Genomic DNA, 24,631 nt, shown 5'->3' on the forward strand with positions numbered 1-24,631 from the left:
AACAGGTGACAGTCAAAACACTATGGGTAGACACCATCAAGAGTTTAGCCTGGAATGGGACTACCTGAGTTCTACTTCTGACTCCATTACATACTAGTTGTATGACTTTGGAAAATTTACCTTAGCTCTCTAAGCATCAGTTTTGTCATCCATAAAATGAGAATATTGACCTCATAGGGTTTGTTGTGAGGATAAATTAGATTCTTCAGGTAAACAGTTTAGTACAGTTCCTGGCATACAGAAAGTATACATAAAAGGTCCATTTTTATGGACCTCCATTTTTTATCTTTCTATAAAGAACCAAATATTATCTCTGAAAAATATCAACTACTTGGAAAGTTATGGGAAAATGATATCTGTGCTGACCTAACTAGAATGAAATGGAAAATTTTTGGTTAAACCTTGTTGAAAATTTTCTAAACTCTGTTAGCTCTTCTGCTTTAGTAATTAGAACAAATGTTAGAGACCACTGTTTTTCTGATAACTGAGTTGCTCACTGTAATCAAGGGCATTATTAATCCCCACATTAACATTCATAAAAAATTACTGCAAGATAATTTGAAGATAGAGAAATGGTTGGAGGTTGCACTAAATTTGATGAAAGCCCTGAGAAGCATGTGTCTTCTTATGATTCTCTTTCTTCTACACTTAGAGTGCAGGCTACATTCTACTTATGTGATGGTTCAGGTATGCTACACGGGTTTGCAGGTGCCTCACTTTTCACAAACAACCTTGAAAGAAGCATCCTCTGGTCGTTCTCACTATAAGACACTGGAGGAACAGATGTTGCTTTTACTCTATGTCTACAACAATATATCAGCTCAATAATCTAGAATTTGACCCTGAAAGTCCAATTTACACCTTAAGTTATGTTAGTGCCAACTACAAATTTGTGACATTAGGAACATCGAGAAGGTCTCCCCTCCGGCAAAGAGAATCTCTTCCTGTTTCTTAGAATATCTTAGTTTCTACAACTAAGCAATCATTATTTTATGTAAAACACCAACCTCCCACTGCAGTTTCTCCTTTCAAGGCAAATGAACTTTAGGGATGGTACTCATATCAGATCCCTTTCTTTTGTTGGAGAACAAGTGGAGAGGGGTTGGCTGTGCTTAAACAAAGAAAATGTCACCAATGTGTAAGGACACAAGACAAATGTACAAAAGGGTGGGAAGGGCTAACTCCATAAACTATACCATTTTCTAAGAATGTGAAAGCTATGTGAAAAGCTAACTTCCAATATGTATTTTTTCTTCACTCTAAATGTCCTACACGTTCACTTATTGAAAAAATTTTTTTTAATTCCTGAGAATAAAAGGTAGTTTGAAACACTAATCAGAGTGGTTTGTGCTGCTTTGCAAGGGTCTAGCTGCACTAAATTATTTCATGGAAATATTAATTATCTAAATCACTCAGAAGAGAAAAAAATTCCTGTGACAGGAAACCATGTACCTATCCCCTTTTTAATGTCCCTTTATCCTTCTCCCAAATTCTCACTTGCCTCGTTAGCGGGCATAGATTCCAGGTCCATCATTGTAATCTCTCTTGTACTCAACCTCCATCAGACACACCTAGCAGAATACAATACTTTGGTAAAACCGACCCTCTGTCAACCCTGTGTCTGCCCCTGGCAGCTAAATGTAGTTGGAGAAAAACACAGCTATGCTGGCAGGTTTCACTTTAAATGCTCAACCACAAATCCAAATATATTTATTTAGTTGGCCAAGTCTCTACTTTCTTACAGAACTATTCTAACTCTTTCACATCTTTCCTCAAACCCCTAACCCAGGGTTTCTCAACTTGTTACCGAAAGTTCAGTCTCTGAACTTGGTGCCAATCCAAATAATGAGAACAGAGTTTTGGGTCCAAAGGAAAAAAATCAGCTTTTATTTTCTTTGCCAGGAAAAGGGATGACACAGCAGGCTAGCACCTTAAGAATGGCTGGCTCCCGTTAATGAGTGGGTAAGAGGTTTTAAAAGTTTGCAAGGAATGTGGCTGCTGTAGCGACTGGGGAGCCTATGACCTTGCTGCTCAGCACTTTCCCATCAGCCTGTGTTTGGCCTTGTGAGGCTCTTTGCAGGAAAGAGGGTAGTAAGATAAGGGAATCTGCAGGTGGATGTTCTTGGTTGTCTGCTTCCATGCTGGATGGTGGATTCTGGTGCCAGGAAGCCAAGGAATTGGGGACCGGGAAGCTTCAGCTTCTTGATATTCTCTGGACACCCAGTTTCCCTGTAATAAACTTCAAGGACCTGTGATTAGCCAAAACTTTAGTGTGAGCCCAGCATGAGGCCAGCTGGGCTTTAACAAGGTATAACTTCTATTTGGTTGTAAAGCTCAGGGAGTCAAAGGTTAAAGAAACAGATATTTACATAAGAGTAATTAAAGGAGCAGGGAAAGGGGATGAATGCTTTCAGTTTTAACCCCACATATGCTGGGTTCAGTGTAGGGGAACCATATGAGGGCCTGTATTAATTAAAAGCCTGTAACAAACTCTGGCTACACCTTTGAATCACCTGGAAACCTTTAAAAATCACCAGTGCCTCCAGAGAATCTGATTTAATTGGTGTGGAACAGGGCCTGGATAGGAGTGTGCTTTTAAAATCCTCCTGGTGATTCTAAGGTAGAGTCAGGATTGAGAATTGAACATCTTCCTCAGGTGCAGCTGATGACCTTTCTGATGACCTCACTAAGAAAAGCGAATCAGTAAGGAAAGAACATCCACAGACTCCCACTAAATCTACCTCCATGGGGCCTTTACTCCACTCTCTTCTGAGTAAAAGACAAACCCCTCCATTTGTGCATTCAGCCCATCACCACTCAAGCAACCAAGGACCTGATTTTAGTAATTGTTCCCTCTCTTTCCAGCATCTCTCCTGTATCCTTTCTACCTAACCATTCCTGCAACCATTCAAACATCTCCTGATCTCAGGAAATCTCTTCCCCAACCCCAAACCCACCTCTGGCACTTCCTTTTTCTGTCCTCCCTTTGCAGCAAAACTCCTCAAAATTTGTCTTTACTCAATACCCTCATTTCTCCTCCCAGTCTCTGAAATCTATTCCAATATAGGTTCATCCCCTCATTCCCAAATCCAGTGGTTAATTCTTAGCCCTCATCTTACTGGATCTCTCAGAGGCATTTGACAGTTACTCCCTCCTTGAAATATTTTCTTAGCCTCCAAAACTCTACTTTCTCTCAGTTCTTTGACCTTCTCAGTCTCCTTCAGTGGTTTCCTCTCATTTCCCTGATCTCTAAATGTGAGTGTGCTCCAGGACTCATCCTCAGATGATCTATCCTCCCTATCTATACTCAGTCCTTGGGTGATCTCATCCATTATCTACCATCTATCTGCTATGACTCTCACATTTCTACCTCCAGTCCAGACCTGGTCCTTGAACTCCAGATTCCTCTCTTCAACTGCCTGCATTCCAGATCCATTAGAAGTGTTAAATATAACATGTTCAAAATAAAGCTCTTAGTCTTCCCCTACAATCCTGCTTGCTCTTGCAATAGCTTGAGCAAAAAACCATGGAGTCATTCTTGACTATCTCTTTCTCTCACTGCCCACATTTAATTCTTCCGTAAAAGCTGTGGGTTCTACCTTCAAAATATATTCTAAATCTGACCAGTTCTTACCACCTCCATCACTACCACTCTGGTCCAAAACACCCTTTTCTATGGCCTGGAATATTAAAATAGCATCCTAACTGGTCTTCCTGATTCCATCTTTGCTCTGCTCCAGTTTATTTTTCGCTCAGAAGCTACAGTGATCCATTTAAAACAAAAGTCAGGTCTTGTTATTTCTCGGCTCTATGCTCTCCAGTGGCTCCCCATTTCACTCAAAATAAAATCCAGTTTTATAAGATGTAACACCCAACTTCCTCTCCAATTCCACCTCCTACCACTTCACTCACCTCTCTCTGCCTCATCTACACCAGCCCCCTTAGTGTTTATTGAGGACATCTCCTGTGCACCTGCCTCGAGGGGCTTTCACTTGTTTCCTCTTCCTCAATGCCCTTGGCTTGCTTCCTTAATCTATTCAAGGATCTGCCCAAATGTCATCTTATCTGAGTAACTTCCTTCAGCCACAGATACACACAGACACACCACCACCACTACCATCACAATCCACCATAATCTCTGTCCCTCTACTTTTTACCCCTTATCAACAACTGACATATTACATACGTAGTTGTTTATTTTTTCTCTTCTCCCCCTCTGCTTGAATGTAAGTGCTATAAAAACAGGGTGCTTGTTTTTTTCTGATATATTCTCAGTGCCTAGAAGAGGGCTTGGGACATAGTAGAAACTAAATACATTTGTTGAATTAGTGAATGAATGAATTAATCAATCAGTCAGTGGGAATGTCAGGGTATTTCAATCCCCAAAAGAGAGATTTTCCCTAAAAGTTTCCTATATCATTGCCCTATTTCACTCTCTCTCTGCCTCTATGGGATGGCTCCTAGATAAATTCATCATATAAAATCATTTTGAGCAAAGTTGGATCCTTAAGTCTCTTCATCAGATACGACCCCAAATGTCACATTGTGCCATGCACATTTGTCTCCAACCTCCTCCCTCACATGTTGGCCATGGTTCAGTGGCTGTGGCTCTTTCTTCTCCCTGCCCCCACCCCCCATCTCAGATCCAGGAGCTTACCCTCCAGCTCACGCTTTTTGGGTGATGAAGGCAATGTCGGGAGAAGCAGCAGCTGCCTGGACTCTGCTTCCTCAATCCATAGTGACCTAGCAACACACAGACTCCCCGAGCCTGACTTGGCCTGTGTAGTCAAGGGCTGGCCAGGGCAGTCTCTGCCACTTGAAAATTTTTGTTCAGTTTTGCTCCTGGCAGCAGCTTGGCAATTTGCAAAATCAAAAATTGTAAAAGTTCCGACAGGAAGAAATATACCATCTTTATTGATTCTAGGATATCTGCTTTTTTTCCTTTCACATTTCACATCTCCAGCACCAGGAATTGTCTTAGAGTTGGTGCTGAGCAGGTGGGAGTCCCTACCAAGTTACCGTAGCTGGAGGCTGTGCGAACTTGGTTACTATTCCGAGGGCACGCCAGGCCATCTATGCACTTCAGGCCACAGGCCTTTTGATGACCATCTGAAGAAAGAAAATAAACCTGGTTATTGTATGAAATCCTGGATAAGGTAAAATAAACACACAAAAACCCACCAGCATCAAGCCATGCAGAGTGGAGGGTCAACAACTTGAATGATCTCAGAGCAGTTTTATAAGAACTGTGGCGTGACAGAGGCTCTGAGGAATGCTTTTTTTTTTTTTTTCAAAGATTGGCCCTGAGCTAACATCTGTTGCAAATATTTTTTTTCTCTTCTTCTCCCCAAAGCCCCCCAGTACACAGTTGTATCTTCTAGATTTAGGTCCTTCTAATTTTGCTATGTGGGATGCCACCTCAGCATGGCTTGATGAGTGGTGCTGGGTCCGCACCCAGGATCTGAACTGGCAACCCCTGGGCTGCAGAAGCAGAGCACGCAAACTTAACCACTCAGCCATGGGGCTGGCCACTGAGGAACATGTTCGGGGAAAAACATGGGCATTGAAAACTGCCAATTAGAAAGTAAATAACAATAGTGAGATTCTGAATGTGAAGTTTTAGGAAAATGTTAACCAATTATTTTAACTTCTATTTTAATTTTTAGGTATGCACTAGAGTGACACATGATAAAAATCTGTCTAAATAATTATCAAAGAGCTTTTTCAAAACGTTTAAATTAAAATTCCTAGTGAAAAGAAAACACTGCACATGGTTTAAATGGTAGCATTTTTTCATTCTAAGTGATAGAAAAAAAAAACCAATGGTGTACTCTACCATGGAAGGACGCTTAGACTCAATGAAATAGAGCTATTAATCCCAGTTACAGAAAAGCACAAACCCGCTTTAATGACACCTAATGAATCTACTAGGCAAATAGATTGCCTTTACTACCTGGAGCTCTTTGGGACGACTATAAACCAAAAGCTCCATGTTAATCTAAAATTATTTAAGTATACTACAAAGGTATGTTATTTGGAAGATGTCTTCAAATGACTCAAAATTAAAAGACCTCAGTGTAATATTGGTTCCATAATTATCCTCATAGATAATGTTACTTGTAAAGGTCGATGATGGAGAACTCCAGTGGCAGCCTCAGGTAGGAGGTGGTCAGGCGGATGGGAGTTTTTTGGGTTTTGTTTTCCAATTGTGTTCTTCCCTTCCCCCTCCTCCCTCCACAGTAAGAAGCAGCGACCTGTCTTTAAAGGTTGGAATATCTTTACTTTTTCTTGGTTGGAAACACTTGCTTAAACAAAGTAACATGCTGGACATTCGATTATAACCTGAAATAGTTATCTAATTTTTATTTGACAAGCTTTGAGGTAATAATTTGATTTCCCAGTCTGTTTCTTTAGTGACTACATAATCCTCTTCTCAGTGTCCAATCTTGTGTGAGCTACAAGCACTTGTGAGCCTAGGAAGCACAAAGGCGCCACATTTCCTTGGGATTAGCCCCACACAAATGCAAATTATGGACAAAGGAAGACTGCGTCCATCCTTGTAACTATTATTGCTCTATTTTGTGCTTCTGTGGGTAGCAAAGAATCCATTGTTTTTAAAACACACGCTTGCCTTAGCTGCTGACTTTTTCATTAGCTACTTGAAGAGAAGGAATTATTTCCTATAAATTCTACTCCTTTGGATCCCATTCAATTATTTTTAATAGATAACATGAAATCTTACAGGAGTCCAACACAATTCTTAATTGCAGAATTTGTACTTCAGCTGTGGAATCTTATTTTGCTCCTTGAATCTTCAATCTGTGCTTCATTGTGACCCTTTGTGGTAAGTCTGATGACCTGTATGTACCCTCTTCAAAATCTCTGGCTGGTTAGCATAGTATATCGATATGCTGGAAACCAGTTCTTTTCTCTGGCATAATCCTTCCAAAGGAGTTGAAATGCTTTGCAAACAATTTCTCATTTATCAGCCAATCCATATAGCAAGCAATGTTACGTGAATCCCTTCCTTACATATTGTCTTTCAGTGATTATCTTGAATTCATGCCTGTACAGTGACCCTGGTTTGGTAGGAGGAAACACAAGGGCTAGGGAGGGAAAGGCAAGAGCAGAAGCTGCCTGCCTGATGACAGAATTGACCTCAGTTGGTGGCAGAATGGTCGCAACATCTTCATCCTTTATGCACGCTTAGAAATAGCAACATGCCTTTCCATTTTGTGTAATTATTTAGATAAGCCCTTCACATCTCTGTGGATTTATTTTTATCTCAGAATGAAAGTGACTTAATGGCCCAATTACCATCAATTTGACTTACTGCACTATCTGTGGGAGGGAGAGGGGAGTAAGAAGACAAGACAGATTGATTACACATATCGCCATCAGTAGGATGACCGCCACACACCCCAGACCAAGGAATAGGGGTGGATGGAATCTTTCTGTTCTATTGTTTATCAGCACTGAAGCCCAGGTGATTGTGCTATATTTTAATAGACGAGCGTGTCAAATGTATGAGTGAAGGAGATGTTAAAATAGTGAATAATCAATATTTGGGAGGTAATAAATATTCTGAGTACAAGAGATGTGAGGAATGACTACCTAACTCCAGATGCTGCCACCTTCAAATTACAGGGATATTGAAGCGAGACTGAGTTAGCATCTGACCCCAGAAATGGACCTGCGAGGCCGGCTCCTAACTACAGCAAGATTCCCGGAAACCAGCCAGCTCTTGTGCTTACAGGAGCATGCGGCGCGGCGGCTGTGACCTCCGGAACTGAGACCCTCGGGCCCGCCGCCTACCTGGAGCGTTTCCGCAGCGCCTGGTTCAGAACCACAGGGCGGACAGCTCCCCAGCGCTGGTACCGACTGCGGAAGAGGCGGTAGGCGCGGCGAGTCCGCGCTCGGTCCGCGGGCTCCGGCGCAGAGAGAGCCCGCTGCATCCCCCACATTCACCCGGTTCCTCTCTTCCCCCTGCGGGTCAGCGCGGGACCTGCGAGGGCCGTTCTGGCGGCACGTTACTGCGGGCGAAAGGACTGGCCCGAGCTGCGGTGACCCTCCCGCTTCCGCCGGCGGCCGCTCGCCCCGCCCCACCCCGCCCCGCACGCACGCCCGGACCCAGCGCCCCATTGGCCGGCGGGCTGGAGGAGCGAGGAGGCGGGGCCCGCCTCGGCGGCTCGCGCCCTGGAAGGTCGGCCGGGGAGCGCGGGGCGCGCGGGGCTGGCGAGCGGAGACGCGGTGGGCGCCGAGGAGACGCCAGGCGGCAGGAGCGGGGCGCCGGGTCCCGGCCGCAACCCCCGCCTGCCTCCCGCCGCGGCCCGCAGCGTGCGGCGCCCGAGCTCCGAGGACGCTTCCCCGGGCGCTGGGCCCGAGGCGGCCAAAACGGCGGGCCGGCCGGGCGCGGGGCGGCGGGCGCTGTGCTGCGGGCTGCGCTGGTGGGGGGCGGCGGGCGGCGGCGCGGGCCCGGGGCCCGGCGCTTGCGGCTGGGAGGCGTTGTGGGGGGCGGGCGCGCGGGCGGCGGCCGGGGCCATGGCCGAGGGCGGCGGGGGCGCGCGGAGGAGGGCGCCGGCGCTGCTGGAGGCGGCCCGCGCGCGCTACGAGAGCCTGCACATCTCGGACGACGTGTTCGGCGAGTCGGGCCCGGACAGCGGCGGGAACCCATTCTACAGCACCTCGGCCGCCTCGCGCTCCTCCTCGGCCGCCTCCTCGGACGACGAACCCGAGCGCCCCGGCCCCCCGCGGGCTCCCGCTGCCCCGCCGCCGCCCCGCACCCCCGACGCGCAGAAGCTGGAGGAGGACGAGGCCGGCGCGGGCTGGAGCGCCACGCTGCGGGACCGGCCGCCCCCGCGCTTCGAGGACACTGGCGGTAAGGAGCCGCTTGCAGGGCGGGGGGTGGCCTGGTACCCCGACCCGGGGTGGGGGACACGAGTGCTGGGGCGGGAGGATTCCAGAGACTCCGTGGGCCTGCTACCGATAGCCACTGTGCGTTTCAGGAAACAAATGAGGCTATGGGAGCGGGGACTTAAAAGTGCGAGAATCAATCTGACTGCGTGTGGGGGCCGCGGCTTCCTCGTGGGTGGAGAGGATGTGGCAGAGGCCGGGGCCAGCACTTTGCCACTGGCACGGACGGACGTGGAGGGAGCCTTCCGTCACGTGCTGGGAGTGTCCCAGGTCCTGCACCCCAAGCCAGTCACACCTGTGGGGTCGCCCCTTAGGGGTGGGTCAGAGTTAGGCCTTCCTAGTTGGGGGGATTTTGAAAGCCTGACGGGGCTTGGGTTGGAAAGTCATTTTCTAATGATGGCTCGGGAGCAGGCCTCACCCAGGTGCTGGGGTGGGGCAAGTAGCAGCAGGAGACAGGCCCAGGGAGAACTGGCGTCCACTCACCGGCCTTTAGTTTTCTACAGTTTATCTGAGAAACTTTCCTTGCCTTTGCCGTTCAGGATCTCTTGTTAAGAACAGGGAAAAGTGAAAGGACCAGTTTAGCAGCGTTAAGGTGTATATTCTTGTACCAGAAGGCATTTGCATGAGTGTTCTGCTTAGTGCTGTGGTCATAGACATGCCCCTGATATTTGGAGAAGGTCGCAGGAGTGCTGGCAGTGGTGGCTGCTTGAGGTCATCTTTTACTGCCTCCTTTTTCGAGAGTTCATTTAAAAATATCTCTACTTACCCTGCAGAAGCCCAGCAGCCCCAGCTCTCTTTGAGTGATGGAGACCACCTGATTCCAGCACTTCTCCAATGCTTTTGTTCCTTGCTCCGTGGCCTTCTGTGGCAGGCCTCTGAACACCATTTTAATGGGTGGAAGTGGGAGCAACCAATGTTGTTGAGAACCAGGGAGTGGCTGCACTGGCATGATGCAGCTTTTCTTGTGGCTCTCCCTGGTTATTGTTCAACCAGACAGGAATACGGCAAATAGGAGGACAGGCCCAGGGGACCCCTGGCTAGTGCCTGGACTTGGGTCTGGACATCATGCTGCAGTCTCCTGGTAGACCTGTAGGGTTGGCTGGACTCTATCAGCAGGGAGTGGTCTGCAAACCTCCGCCAGGCAGGCTGCACTGTGGACGCACTGAGCTACAGCTGGGCTTACAAAGTCCAAGTTAGCTGTGCAGTGTTTTGGGGTGGGTAAATTTAAAAGCATGTTCTCATTTGGCCTTCAGTTAGGAGTTTGAGAATTTTCAGTCACGTCACTCTGTGTAGTCTTTTTACGCGGCCTACATTTTCCAGAATATCATAAGGTCTTCAGCCCTGGACAGCTCTTGTCCATATTGGCTTTTCAAGAATTATACCTACGCAGAGTCCTGGTTTGGCAGGTTTATGCTGTGGGTGTCTGTGATCCAGTTTTTGATCTTCGAACACATGAGATACATGTCTGCCTGGAAGAACAGAGCGAGTTTCCCTGTATCTCAGGGGAAAAAGGGGAATTGGGTTTGGTTAAGCCTGGATATGAACAAGGTTCATGAGCATGCTGATGTGAGAAGGATGAACACACTGAAATAAATCTTAACCCAATGTTGTTTCTTAGTGACCCTAGAAATGAGGGAAATTCTCCGGCATAGCAATTTAATCTTGCCACTGCAGTACTTAAACGGGCTCTTCAGAGCAATATCCTGTGTCATTTGACTGTAGGTTCAAATTCTCCTTCCTTCAGATGTCCACCGAGTTCACACCTGGACCTGAGAATCACAGTCCAGCACTTTAACCAAAGACACTAGTGGTTATTTGATGATATTGCTATCTAATTTTGTTTTCCTGTTTTGTGTGGGAGCTTGCTTTTAAAAATCTGGCTCCAATTAAGAATTTCCTTTCCTCCTTGCAACACTCCATGAGGGAAATTTGGGGTGGATGTGGAGGGATGAGGTTGATGGCTTATTAAGCATGAATTCAGATTCCCTGAAATAGTGAAATATAATTTAAGGGGGCTGAAAATAGATGCAGAAATACATTGTTGCTCAGAGAAAATCTTTGTGCCTAGTGGTGTGGAGAGAGATGGATATGAGAGGTTCAACCTGCTAGGTTTATCAAAGTACACTGTCTAAGACACTCCAACAAGAATGTGCTCCCCAATTACAAGGAATGCAACCTGGACCTCTCTTCCATCTTTGTTCTCCAGGTTATTAACAAATCTCACTGGGTGGGCAGGATGGGATGAAGAGACAAGCAAAAGGGTGGCATTTTGATCTACAATCAACCTTCATAATAGAAAATTTGTAATAGAAATTGCTGTTGCTGCTAGAATCAGATGAAGAAAGAAAAGGATTTTAGACTTATGGAGCAGGCTTCCTGGCTGCCTTCCACTATAAAAACGTGTCCATGTATGTACGTAGTTAGGCATGTATGTGTGTGTGTTTGTGTATAATTGTGTCTTATATGTAAATGTGATTACTTGTGCTGGTTTGGACTAAGTAGGGTTTCTTTTATTAGAAAGAGATTACAGCTTGTCTGGGAGCCCTCTGATGACCTAGAACCCTTTTCAGAGAGTCCCCGTGCATGAGGGAAGTGTAGACACTGGACACAATTGCGCCTTTGGTCTGCGTTACAGCCACCCTTGGCCCTGTAGTGGGACTGCTTACAGTAGGGAGACACTTGGTGCCCAGCCGAGAGGAGGAGGGGACAGGACAAGAAGCATTTCAGTAGTTAGGTGGAGACTCCTAACTGCTCTTCAGGCTGTTCTAGCCTTCCCAGCTTTTTCCTTCTGTTTTTTTTTTCCCCCCAGTGCATTTAGCTTCCTGGATCAGGCTTTCCTGAAGTGCAGCCCTCAATTACAGATGGAGAGAGTCCTGCATCACCCCCCTCCCTCTCTTTCCTCTGTCCTCCCCCAGGTTCTGGCTGGCTGTTTCTTGAGGTGTGGGTCCTCTTGGGATGATTTAAATACGAAGATTGTGCTTGCAGGGCCAGCTGACAGGCTGTTAACCCCTGTGTGGATGGGGGGTCAGCCTGGGAGCTGAAAATGCTTGCTGGGAGTGCAGGGCCCAGAACCTTCTCCTAACCAGACTTGCAGTGTATTCCCCTAAAATAGCCCCTTAAGCGGTTGGCCTCATCTGCCCCCTGTGTAAATAACTAACACAGCATGCAAGCTCACTCTTTGGAAACAGCACGAAATTCAGACCCATCTGCTTTGTGGGCTTCTGCCCTTTTGGTTTCTTATTCTGAGCGGTCTTATGATTTGCTCTCTCTGAGATGGCAAAGGAACAGGCAGATTCACAGATGCTCAGAGGGCTCCCGTCTGTTTGGCTTTGTCGGTCCTTTGTCATGGCTGGCTGGGATCTGAGCTGTTGGCTCTTTCTGTTAGAGGTTAAACTTCATAGGTTTTTTTTTCTGTGTACCATATCATCAACCCTCTGTAATCATTGATTATGGAGGTATGACCTTGAGAAGCTGGAGAAGAACATATGGCGTTCAAAATTAACATTGTTAAATGCTTTATCTTTCAAGTTTGTTGTTTGTTTGTTGAAGTATTTTTGACTAATGAGTAAGAAGAGAAAAATCTTTCTCTTAAAACCAGAATTAACCAAAACCCTCTACTATAGTGGGATTTGTGAGCTAAGGGACGTATACCCCTCTCTGTCCTGTCAGTATAAGCAGCTGCTCCTACCTTTAGCTCTGTACCATGTTCTGTGGCTTCAGGAGGAACTCTGAATCTTGGTGAGTTACAGGAGAAATCTTATGCAATGCTACGTAATAATCAAGCATGTGCCACAGCCATACAGAATTCAGAGAACGCAGCTTCCTTGGAGAGATGTTTTGCTCTTTTCCAAGGAGTCTCTTCATGTGGTAGGTGAGACTAGCTCACGTTGGTGATAACCCACAGTTCCCATTTGTAACATGTTTTTCATGCATTATCACACTGAATCTTTGCAAGCACTCTCTGAAAGGGAATTTATCTCCACCTTACAGAGAAGGACAGATGTGTCTTTTCAGTGAGTCTGGGGGTGATGAGATTACCTAGTTAAGTGATCACCATCTAACTAGTCAGACTCAATAATTCAGGAAAGGTAGTGCCTTTTTCTTTTTTTTTTTATAGCACCTAGAACTTTTTTCAGTCAAAAATATTTATTTTCATATTTATATATGGAATTGCTTTCAACTTTTTCCAGAGTATGTGCAGTTCTATGAGATTTAAGTCATGTATGAGTTTGTGTAACCAACCCCACCATCAGGCCATGGCACAGAGGACCTAGGATTTTCTCTAGCTCGTTACTGATTCCCTGCTCCCCTGAGCCATTGTCGTGGGAGTTTGGAGATTTACACAGTGCTTTGAATACAGTGGCAACCTGGGAGTTTGTGTGAGGTCTAGTACTCAATTTTAGAGTCTAAAACTCACCTTTCTTTTCTTTTCTTTTCTCTGTCTCTCTCTCTCTCTCTCTCTCTTTTTTTTTTGGTGAGGAAGATTGGCCCTGAGCTAACATCTGTTGCCAGTCTTCCTCTTTTTGCTTGAGGAAGTTTGGCCCTGAGCTCACATCTGTGCCAGTCTTCCTCTATTTTGTATGTGGGATGCTGCCACAGCATGGCTTGATGAGCAGTGTGTAGGTCCATCCCTGGGGACCAAACCTGCCAACCCTGGGCTGCCAAAGTGGAGCACACAAACTTAACCACTATGCCACTGGGCCTGCCCTTCACCTTTCTTTTTAAGAACAGTGATTGTATGTTACTTTCTTATTAACAAGGGATATATGTTCATTTTAGTAAAAAACCAAAAAGAAAAACGATGAAAATTTTAAGAAATTCCAATCCATAATCTCCCATTACCCAGAGATAATCACAGTTAACATATCGAGTGTCTCCTTCCCATCTCTCAGATTACATATTGTTGAATGACCTGCTTTTTAATTCTAATTAATATGTTGTAAATATTTTGCATTTAGATTTTAAAATATCATTTTAATGACTCCATAATATTATACTATTCCCTTGGATGGGCACTGAGTTTATTGCCCCCTCTCCCTTGTATTTACATATACTTATTTATATTATTATGTTATAATAAATATTCTTGAAGCTTAAGTTGTGTGCACATCCTTAAATATCCCTTCGCATAAAATAATCAAAACAGAATTGAATTAAGGATTGTGCACCTTTTAAGGTTTTTGAAATCTGTTGTAAAATAGCCTTCCAGAAATGCACCTGCTTACACTCCTGCCAGCAGTATACCAAAAAGTCCATTAGAAAAATCTTGCTTATGAAGCAGCAAACCAATGCATGATTCCTGCTGGTAGGGTGGCTCTTAGAGGAGTGTTCCACTTGGTAAAGCTTATTTTGGTCTAACACACATCCAGTGCATGAGTCATAGTGCACAGCACAGTGTGCGTGACTGTCACCCAGATCAAGATAAAGAACAGGCCCAGCTCCTCAGATTCCCTCCTGCCCCTTCCCACTTAGCACCTGCCTGCCCCTAGGGGTAACCATGATTCTGGTTGCCATCACCATCAATTAATTTTGCCTGTTACTTTGGTCTGATTCTTTAGTTTATTGTTATATCTGTGAGATTCATTCATATTATTGCATGTAGCAGCCTTTGTTTTTATACTGCTGTGTAGTATTCCATTGCGTAGGTACTACAGTTTGTTATCTACTCTCCTATCAGTGGACTTTGGATTGTTTCTAGTTTGGGGCTTTTATGAATAAAGCTGCTACAGACTTTCTTGTATGTGTTTTTGATGTATATATACATCATTTCCCTTGGGCATATATACTTGGGAGTAGGATACTGGGTCATAAATGTGTGTTTCAGCCTTGGCACTGTTGACATTATGGGCTGGATAATTCTTTGTTGAGGAATCCTGTCTTGTGCATTGTAGGATGCTTAGTAGTGTTCCTGGCCACTCTCCATTGAATGCCAGCAGCACCCCTTCCTCTGGTTGTAGCAACCAAACATCTTTCCAGTCACTGCCACATGTCCCCTGTGGAGCTAAATCACCTGCAGTTGAAAACCACTGCTTCAGTAGATACTGCCAAACAGATTTTCAGTTTATATACCCGTCAGTTTTTCAGTTTATGTAACCATCAGCAGCATGAGAGATGTGCCATGTATTAATTCAGCAAACATATTCAACCCTGCTTGGATAAAACGATAAATTAGACATGTGTCCTGGGGTCCAGTAGGAGAAACAGTGAAGAAAAAGAGGTAAGAGTCTCCAGTGAGTGCTGTTGTCAAGGTAAGCATGGATCTGTATAGGGATTCCAGAGGTGCGTCACTCAGTGTAGCTGGGTTGGGGAAGAGGACGTGCCTCTGGCGGAGATGTAGGCTGCACTTGAAGAACAAATAAAAATTAGTCATGCAGGGAGGAAGGGAAAGGGCATCTCAAACAAGGGAGCAACTGGGGCAAAGACCCAGAGGAGAAAACGTGTGTGCCGTATTTGCCCAAGGGCAGCCCCACTCCCCTAAACTGAGCACTCTTCCTTGAGGCCTTCTTAATGAAAGTGTCTTGAAATTTGACATTTGTAATTGTTGCCATTGCAAGTAACTGTAGTTGGGATCTGAACTCCAAGTTCAGGCATAAATATAGATTCACCTAGCAAATGCTGGATCCCACGAGGAGGGGAATTTGGCAGATTTGGTGAGAAATAAGTGCTTAAAGAGGGTGGAATTTGTGGAGACGCACTGGGGTCTTTAAGGAAGGAAAAGAGAAAAATGACAGTAAAAGGTAATATGGTAAAATCTTTATTGGCTAGAGGAAGTACAGTATCATCTTTGGTGGCAGAGGTGGGGAATGTCATGCTCAAAGAACAGTCGAATACTTAAAATAGCCTATAATGTAATAGATGATGCTCTGCCTAGATTGACACATGCTATACAGAGCTCATTTTCCCCCTTGTGAATTCCAGGAAGAATTATTACAAAAGTATGAATATCTGGCCATATTTAGGTGTATATTTAATAAATCACTTTACTAAAATCTTTAGAATCACGAATCCTTCCACTTCTAATATCATTGCAGTTGCTACCAACTTTAACCAAGACAGCATCGCTCCTTGGCCTGGATATTGGAACCTTTGTCTGCTTGGAGTCCTAGCTTCCAGTCTTGTTGATCACTCCCCTCCGCCCCCATTTCTCTGTCCATTGGCTGTGGAAAAAGAGTGACCTTTTACAAACAGAAGCTCACTTGCTTCTCTACTTAATACCTTAACGTGGCTTCCAGTTGAAGCCAAAGGGAGTTCCAGAGTGCTTCGAAGACCTCCAGGCCACAGGTCCTCCCTCCTCTTCCTCTCCATTGTCTCTTTGGTCACCTATCCTGCCATCAACACTCTCTGGTTACGTGATCTGTTCATCTCAGAGCCTTTATCTCTGCCAGGCCCTCACCTGGAATGTTCTTCCTCTCCAGACTCAAATGGCAGCCCTTGCTTGTTGTTCATCTGGTGTTGGTTCAAATGTCACTGTTTCCAAGCATCTAAAATCACCACCCATATAAGCTAATTCATTTCCCATGTGGGCTTGGACCTTGAATGTCTTGGTCACAGTTAGAACATGGTGGCTCCTCATCTTTGTTGAATCAGTGAGTGAACGAAAGAATAGATGGACGCAGAAGTAGAGTTTTTAAATGGGGATAGGAATCAGCAACAATGAGGAAATGTTTCCGGGGAGCTGAGCATTTTTAACATCCAAAAATAGTGGAAGCTCATGGGAATGAAGTCCTTACCAGGAAGGCCCTGCAGCAAGTCTGGGGTGTGTTTTACAGGGATTTCTATCCTGGATGGAAGACTGCACTTGTTGGCCTCTGAGGAACTCTCCAATCCTAGGGCTTCTACAACCATCCACTTCCTAATAGACACCTTGAAGACAGGAATCTGTTAGGAATTTGCAGGGGGCCAGCTCCTTGTACCCTTTTATTTGTTTAACAAGTGCTTGTATATCACGTACTATGTGCCAAGTAGTGTTCTAAGCGCTGTCTAACCTACGTAATCCTCCATGACAATCCTGTGAGGTCAGTACTATTATTATCCTGATTTTTTTTTTTTTGAGGAAGATTAGCCCTAAGCTAACATTTGCTGCCAATCCTCCTCTTTTTGCTGAGGAAGACTGGCCCTGAGCTAACATCTGTGCCCATCTTCCTCTACTTTATATGTGGGACGCCTGCTGCAGCATGGCTTGACAAATGGTTCCATGTCTGTACCCAGGATCCGAACCAGTGAACCCCCGCCTGCCAAAGCGGAATGTGCGCACTTAACCGCTGTGCCACCGGGATGGCCCTATCCTGATTTTTAATATAAGGAAACTGAGTCACAGAGAAGTTAAGTGACATAGTGTAGACTGGTCCCTTTGATTAGGGCACAACGAGGGATCATGCTTTGAATGTGGGTGGTGTATGCTGGTCAAATCAAGTAATTAATAATAAGTCCCATGCAAGGGGCTCTGAGATAAAAGACCACTCTCATTCTCCAAATCCATTTCACCCGTTGCCTCTCATCCCAGGCAGTGGCTGCGGCTCGTTGCCCAGCCCTTGTTGCAGTGAGATGAGGCTGCCTCCTTGGTTCTGGACAGTAGCAAATGAGCTACGTGGACCCTACTGTGGCCTGCCATGTGGGAGGCTCCTCTGAGCCAAATGGCGGAGGTGCTGGGGCCACCAGAGGAAAGGACCTTGTGTCTGAATGACCATTTGGAAAAAAGCCAATCATGGATCAGGCGTGTTTGTCATGGACTAAATTTATGTGGGTAAGAAGTGAACTTCTCTTCTGTTTGATCCACCATACATCTCATGGAGGTGGCTAGAGCAGCCAGCATAATCTTAACTGGTGTAGATATTGAAGGAAAAAGGATCAGTGGGGCAAAATGAATTTAAATTGGTAGAGCCACTTGCTGAATCACTGTGCAAAGATTCATGGGGGAAAACCATGAAAAAAGAAGCCTAAAGAATAGAAATGAATTATTTGAAATTCCCCCTGTAAGTTTGGAAGTGGACAGATGAGATAATGCATGTAGGCACTGTGCACAGGATGTTCGAGACAAGGTTGTTTAATTGCACATCAATGTTCTGAAGCTGTAGGTGTTTTGTTTTTTGTTTTTTTTTTTAAAGATTGGCACCTGAGGGGCCGGCCCGGTGGCGCAGCGGTTAAGTTCGCACGTTCCGCTTCTCGGTGGCCTAGGGTTCGCCAGTTCGGATCCAGGGTGCGGACATGGCACCGCTTGGCACGCCATGTTGTGGTAGGTGTCCCACATATAAAGTGGAGGAAGATGGGCACGGATGTTAGCTCAGGGCCAGGCTTCCTCAGCAAAAAGAGGAGGACTGGCAGTAGTTAGCTCAGGGCTGATCTTCCTCAAAAAAAAAAAGATTGGCACCTGAGCTAACAACTGTTTCCAATGTTTTTTTTTTCTTTTCTGCTTTTCCTCCCCAAATCCCCCCAGTACATACTTGTATATCTTAGTTGTGGGTCTTTCTAGTTGTGGCATGTGGGACACCCCCTCAACGTGGCTTGATGAGCGGTGCCATGTCCGTGCCCAGGATCTGAACCGGCGAAACCCTGGGCTGCTGCAGTGGAGCGCGCTAACTTAACCTCTCAGCCACGGGGCTGGCCCTGTAGGTGGTTTTAAAGGGGCTTAGTGGTCAGTTTGTGGTTGGCGAGTGACCAGGCCCAGGGGAAAGGGCTGACTCTGCCCAGTGTTTGCCACAGGATTGCCATGTGATCTTAGGCAGATGGCCAGGTGGAGCCTTTCATCTGTGCAGTGAGCCCCTTCACAGAGCTGTGAGAATCAGTAAAGACATGGGGAAGCACAGAACTTGTGCTTCATTACAGGTAGCTTTAGTTTTATTCCTTTAAACTACTTTTTTCTACATGGCCAAAATGTACATGATGGGTATTGTGCTATTTAAAAGGTTTTCAAAACTTTTTAGCAACCAGGAACCTTAGAGAGGATGAACCCAGGATACATATATAAACCAGTGGAAACCAGGTGGCTCACTTTGAAGCTGGGGTGGGAGGCCCCCAGAGCCCACCTGTGTGGCCTCCCTCCCCCTCCCTAGCAGCCCTCAGTTCCTGAAGCACCCTGTGAGGCGCCACAGGACACACTTTGAGAATCCACCTCGTTCCCGTCTATTAAAGACCTTCAGCTGGGACCCAGGTCAGAAGACAGAGAGACCCCATGGGCAGGTGACTGAGACCTCAGTGAGAAGTGGTTACTACTACCTCTCTGCCTGCTCCTGTCCTCTCCTAGATGGTGAAGAGGAAACTGGTAAGTGAATGCAGTTCTGACGTTTCAAAGCATCTAAAAAGCTTCCACGGCAAAAGCAATTAAAAATTCAGTTACTTTAGACGTAACTGGAGGGAGAGGAGACCTGTTTCCTCAAGTTTGGGAAGGAAAGTTAGAAAGAGAATATAAGGGATCAGGATAAAGGATGATTTTTCTGGGAAGAAGAAATGTAAACAAGTGGAATCGTCTAAAGAGTAGTTAGCGAGAGTCTTGCTTATTTAAGTTCCTTCCACATTTGGGGAACGTGAAGAAATCAGTAACATCTTAAATAAGTTTTTGTGGGAATTCCATAGCTGAGTAAGTGCGAGATGTACTGCATAAGATTCTGAGGTTCTATAAGTAAATCTTCACTTAAGAATTCACATAAAAAACAATCTGCACCCCCTTCCTCATCTGCCTGTCATGGAACTTGCTTTCCTCAGGTTCTGTTCCATTTGGTTTGCTCTTAATTAGTAGTATTTCAGCAGAATTTCCTATCTTTTCCTTGGCTAGCTGGGAAACTGGAGCACAGTTTATGGCATCTTAGGGGACGTAGGTTCAGAATTGCAGTGAAGTCCTGGAGCAGAACCTAGTGGGAAATGGAGACAGCTGCAGCCAGAAGGCTTTTCTTTAAAATTGGAAGAGGTGAGGTTCTTTTGCAAATATTAGCAAGTTTAGAATCACACTGTGTATCATAAATTTTTAGACTTATTGTCTTGAAGAAGGTATGACAGAGAAGAAATAAGAAAGGTTTTGAAAAAGATGTAGGTAAATTCAGGGGGATGCCAGATTCCATCGGGGAAACTGGAATGGCTGAAAGAGTGGCCCAAACATCTGAAGATGCTGTGCGAAGTGCTTGGGTGGGAAGGAGTGAAGGTCTGCAGCTGTCCTTGATTCTGCTGCTCAGAAAGGCGCGATGATGTGGTGCACAGGGCTTTGGAAACAGACTCAACCCTGGGTGCCTGTCCCAGCCCTGCCTCTCAAGTGACACCTTCCAAGGTGGGGGATGGCGGGGGAGCAGCTCCAGGCACTGGATGAGATCTGAGAGGGTCTGATACGGGAGACCCTCGGCAAGGTACCTTTTCCTCCATCTTGCTGGGCTCCTACGAGCAAGATCAGTGTCCCTGCTGCCAAATGACCAACCAAAGTTATGTGCCCCACGGGGTATGCCAACATTCCTTCACCCCCTCAGGCTACTGGCAGCATGATTGGAATTTTTTTTTTGAGGTCATATTGGCTTATTAACAAGATTGGAAATTTTTTAAATTGAATTTCCTGGGAAACTAAAGCAAAACAGCTCCAGAAAGAAAAGTTTTTGAATGCAAACTTCATCTGGTCTTTTGAATACATTTTATTCATTTGGCAAATACTGATAGAGTGCCTATGATGTACCAGGCACTGTGTTAGAAATTAGGACTTGAGAAATTAATAAGAAAAGATTCCAGCCCTCATCCAGCACAGAGCCTAGTGATGGAGCCAGGTGTCCTCAACTCACTGTGATGCCATGTAAAAGGTGTTGTCATAGGAAGGGTGCCCTAGGTGCTAAGGGAACACCCAGAGGGAGCCAGCACCAACACTGCTTTAGAGCCATAGGAAATGTGGTAGATGCAAATGGGACCAAGGGAAACTGAGGGCTTGTATGTTTGAATCTCTGCTCCTTAATAGCTCCAAAGCGTCTCCCTGAGAGACAGAATCTGGAGTTTGGTAAGCCAGGAATTTGACTCTGGATGGGAGTGTGCATGGCTATGCCTAAGCTCTGACCTGCAACCGGTGCTCTGATAGACATTTCCATTGAGGAGAATAACGGAAACATTGATAACAGAGTATCTTACCCTGAAACTTGTTACTGGGAAAGCTAGTGATGGTTGTAGAGTTAAAAATGAAAGGAGTACTTTTTTCTTGGTAGTTTTAATACTGTATGCAGTCTTTTGAAAATTAAACATGTAAAAATATCTAATTTTATTTACATGCATTAATATCATACATGGTTTTTAATTGCTGTCTTTGTTTTAGCCTCTTCCCTATTTTGTGAATTCCCTTCCTCCTCCTGTCAGCATCTGCCTCTGTCCATATGGTCCACATGGACATGGTGCATGTCCACACACAAGCTGTACATACATGCATGTATCAGGGGTTTGTCATTGTTTCACAGATATGGGCTCATTTTATCTCATTTTATATACCTTTCTATCAAGCTCTTCTCGTTCAGTAATACTTCATGAATAACTTCTTTCTATTCCTGTCTTAACTTTTATAGGGAATGTCTTCTTAACTTGTATCAGATGCCTTTATTTTTATCAAAATGCATTTATTGCCATGGTCCTCTAGTTCTTTCACATGTAATGTATCGATGAAGTAAATGTTACTGGTTTTCTGGTGTTGAGCCCCCTTACATTCCTAGAGCAAATCCAGGTTGGCCTCAGTATATGTCCTTTTGATAGATGGCTGAATTCTGTTGTTGGTAGTATTGGTTCAGAGTTTCTATAACTAATCCATCATAAACCAGGTTTATTCATAGTTTTCCCATCTCTTCTTTTTCAGGTTTGGGCATTAATATTATACTTCATCAGTGAATTGGCTTATTATTTTTTAATTGCCTGTTGCCATTTAACAGCAGAATTGCTGGTTAGATACATCTCACCTGCGAACTTGTCTGGTCTTGGTATTTTTTTCTGAATTTTCCACTTCTGGAATCACTTTTATGACTTATGTTTTCCTAGGAAATCATTCATTTTTTTCCTAGGTTTTCAAATTTGTTAACACAAAATTCCATGCAGTTGTTGTTAAGGATTATTTTACTGCTTTTATATCCTGCACTTGCTTTTGTGTCTCTGTTCTTGATCCTCATCTTGTCTGTTTCTGTGCATCTTTTCTCTCTCCCTTCACCCTGGTCTCTTTCCTCAGCTTTCTCCCCCTGCCCCCACCACCTGCCTTCTCTCTCTCTCCCCCTTAATCAGGCATGTGATGTGTTTTTCTATTTTACTCGTCTTCGAAGAACCAGCTTTGAGTTTATTTATCCCTGTTACATGTTTTATTAGTTTAAAATTTTATCCTTATTATAACTTCTTTCTTTCCGTTTATTGAGCTGTCCTTTTGTAATTGGTTAAGATGAATATAAAGTTTCTTTTTATTTAAAATTTTTAGTGTTGAAGGCACTTGATGCTAAAATCTCCTTAGAGTATAACTTCTGGTGTGTTCTATAAGTTTTGATATGAAATACTCTCCTTTCCATCGCTTTCAAGATTTTCTTCAGTTCTGTTTTTGATTTCTTCTTTGATCTGAGTATATATCTTAATTTCTAAGTAGTTAAGATTTTTTGTAACCTGATTATTTAGTTCTAATCTTATTGGATTGTGATCAAAGAACTGTCCTTTAATTTGAAACGTTTGTAAAGATTTTCTTTGTTGCCAAATATGCAATTAATCTTCACAAAAGTGGCATACGTAGGTGCAAGAGAAAAGGGATGTTTTTTATTTGAGGGAAGTCAGGGTGTCAGTCTCTCTGTCTTCTGCTTGTCTGTGTTTTTTTCTCTCTAGTAGATATGCCCATTTGAAGAGCTGAATTTTTACCATGTTCATGCACTTTTAGAAGGCTTTGGTAATGTTTGGTGCATACATACTTAGACCTTTTATATTTTCCCCCAACACTGTGCCTTTAATAATGTCCCTCTTCATCTTGCTTGGTACGTTGAACCTGAAATCCAGCGTCTGCTATTAATTGCTGTTCCTGCTTTCTTCTCCGCATGTGCCTGGTGTCTCCTTGCCTGCTGAGTTCTTTTCAACCCCTATTTACCTTTTGAAGTATGTTTCTTGAGCAGCATATGGATGGATATATATTTTTTAACATAACCTAATAGGCTCTTTAATTTAGTTGGAGAAATCAGTCTGTACACATTTAAAGTAATGACAAACAGACATGATTTTATTCCTTCCATCTTATTTTATTTTGCTTTGTTCTTTCTTTTTTCCCCATTTTTGATGTTTTGATCAAGTTGTTTATTATTTTTCTACCTGATAAATAGGAAGTTCTTTCCGTTTTTGGGTAACAGCTGTATTGAGACATAATTCACATGCCATACAGCTCACCCATTTAATGTATACAATTTAGTGGCTTTTAGTATATTTACAGTTTGTGCAACCATCAGCACAATCAGTTGTAGAACATTTTCATCATCCCCAAAAGAAACTTTTAGTTATCACCCCATGCCCTAGGCAACCACTAATCTACTTTCTGTCTCTAGATTTGCCTATTCTGGAAATTTCATATAAGTGAAATCATATAATATGTGGTCTTTTGTGACTGGTTTCTTTCAATTAGCATAATGTTTTCAAGGTTCATCCATATTGTTGCATGTGTCAAAATTTCAGTCCTTTTTTTATTTTTTTGATGAGGAAAATTGGCCCTGAACTAACATCTGTTGCCAATCTCCCTCTTTTTGCTTGAGTGAGATTGTCACTGAGCTGACATCTGTGCCAGTCTTGCTCTGTTTTTGTATGTGAGACACTGCCACTGCATAGCTTGATGAGTGGTGTGTAGGTCTGTGCCTGAGATCTGAATCTGTGAACCCCAGGCCACCGAAGCAGAACATGTGGAGTTAACCACTATGCAGCTGGGCTGGCCCCTGTTTTCACATTTTTGCTATTATGAATAAAGCCAAATCTTCATGTATAAGTTTGTGTGGACACAGTTTTTGCTTTTCTTGTGTATATACCTAGGAGTGGAATTGCTGGATCATATGGTAATTCTGTGTTCAACATTGTGAGGAACTACTAAACTGTTTATTCTAAAGTGGCTGCACCATTTTGTAATCCTGCTGGCAGTATTTAAGGTTTCCAGTTTCTCCACATCTTCACCAACACTTGTTTTCTGTTTTTTTGATAATAGTCATCCTAATGGATGGAAAGTGGTATCTCATTGTAGTTTTAATTTCCATTTCCCTAACGATTAGTGATGTTGAGCATCTTTTCATGTACTTATAGGCCATTCGTATATTTGTATATTGAAGATATGTGTATTCAAGTCCATTGCCCTTTTTTTCTCTCCTGAGGAAGATTAGCCCTGAGCTAACATCTGTTGCCAGTCTTCCTCCTTTTTTGGTTGAGGAAGATTAGCCTTGAGCTAACATCGGTGCCAGTCTTCCTCTATTTTTGTATGTGGGTCACTACCACAGCATGGCTGATAAGTAGTGTAGGTTCACACCTGGCATCCAGACGTGTGAACCCTGGCCACTGAAGTGGAGTGTGCCGAACTTAACCACTAGGCCAGGTTGAGTTGTCTTTTTATTATTGAGTTGTTGTAAGAGTTCTTTATATAGTCTGGATATGTGTGCCTTATCAGGTATATGACTTGCAAATATTTTCTTCCATTTAATGGGTTGTCTTTTGGCTTTCTTCTTGATGTTCTTGGAAACACAAAAGTTTTACATTTTGATGGAGTCCCATTTATTTATTTTTTCTTTGGTTT

The 24,631-nt window shown here is 44.1% G+C and overlaps 1 protein-coding gene and 1 long non-coding RNA gene across 5 annotated transcripts in view; one reads left to right on the forward strand and one right to left on the reverse strand.

Moving 5' to 3' along the window:
* Positions 1 to 8,104, reverse strand: part of LOC139041229 (uncharacterized) — a 45,882-nt gene extending 37,778 nt beyond the window's left edge. The window contains exons 1-3 of one of the 2 annotated variants that reach the window (XR_011496058.1): positions 7,816 to 8,104; positions 4,658 to 5,109; positions 1,862 to 2,239 (exon numbers count right to left, since the gene is read on the reverse strand). This is a non-coding gene — a long non-coding RNA (uncharacterized lncRNA). Of the gene's footprint in view, positions 1 to 1,861; positions 2,240 to 4,657; positions 5,110 to 7,815 lie in introns of those variants that run through there. The other variant, XR_011496059.1, reaches the window with a different exon arrangement.
* Positions 8,105 to 8,434: 330 nt separating this feature from the next.
* Positions 8,435 to 24,631, forward strand: part of PGBD5 (piggyBac transposable element derived 5) — a 144,604-nt gene continuing 128,407 nt past the window's right edge. For 2 of the 3 annotated variants that reach the window (XR_006519518.2, XR_011496053.1), the window contains exon 1: positions 8,435 to 8,878. Coding sequence is in view for 1 of the 3 variants with exons in the window: in XM_044757728.2 (XP_044613663.2) it covers positions 8,542 to 8,878 (337 nt within the window). In the remaining 2 variants the exon portion in view is untranslated. The remainder of the gene's footprint in view (positions 8,879 to 24,631) is intronic. The other variant, XM_044757728.2, reaches the window with a different exon arrangement.

Source organism: Equus asinus, chromosome 2 (genome assembly GCF_041296235.1).
Source record: "Equus asinus isolate D_3611 breed Donkey chromosome 2, EquAss-T2T_v2, whole genome shotgun sequence".
NCBI lineage: Eukaryota > Metazoa > Chordata > Mammalia > Perissodactyla > Equidae > Equus > Equus asinus.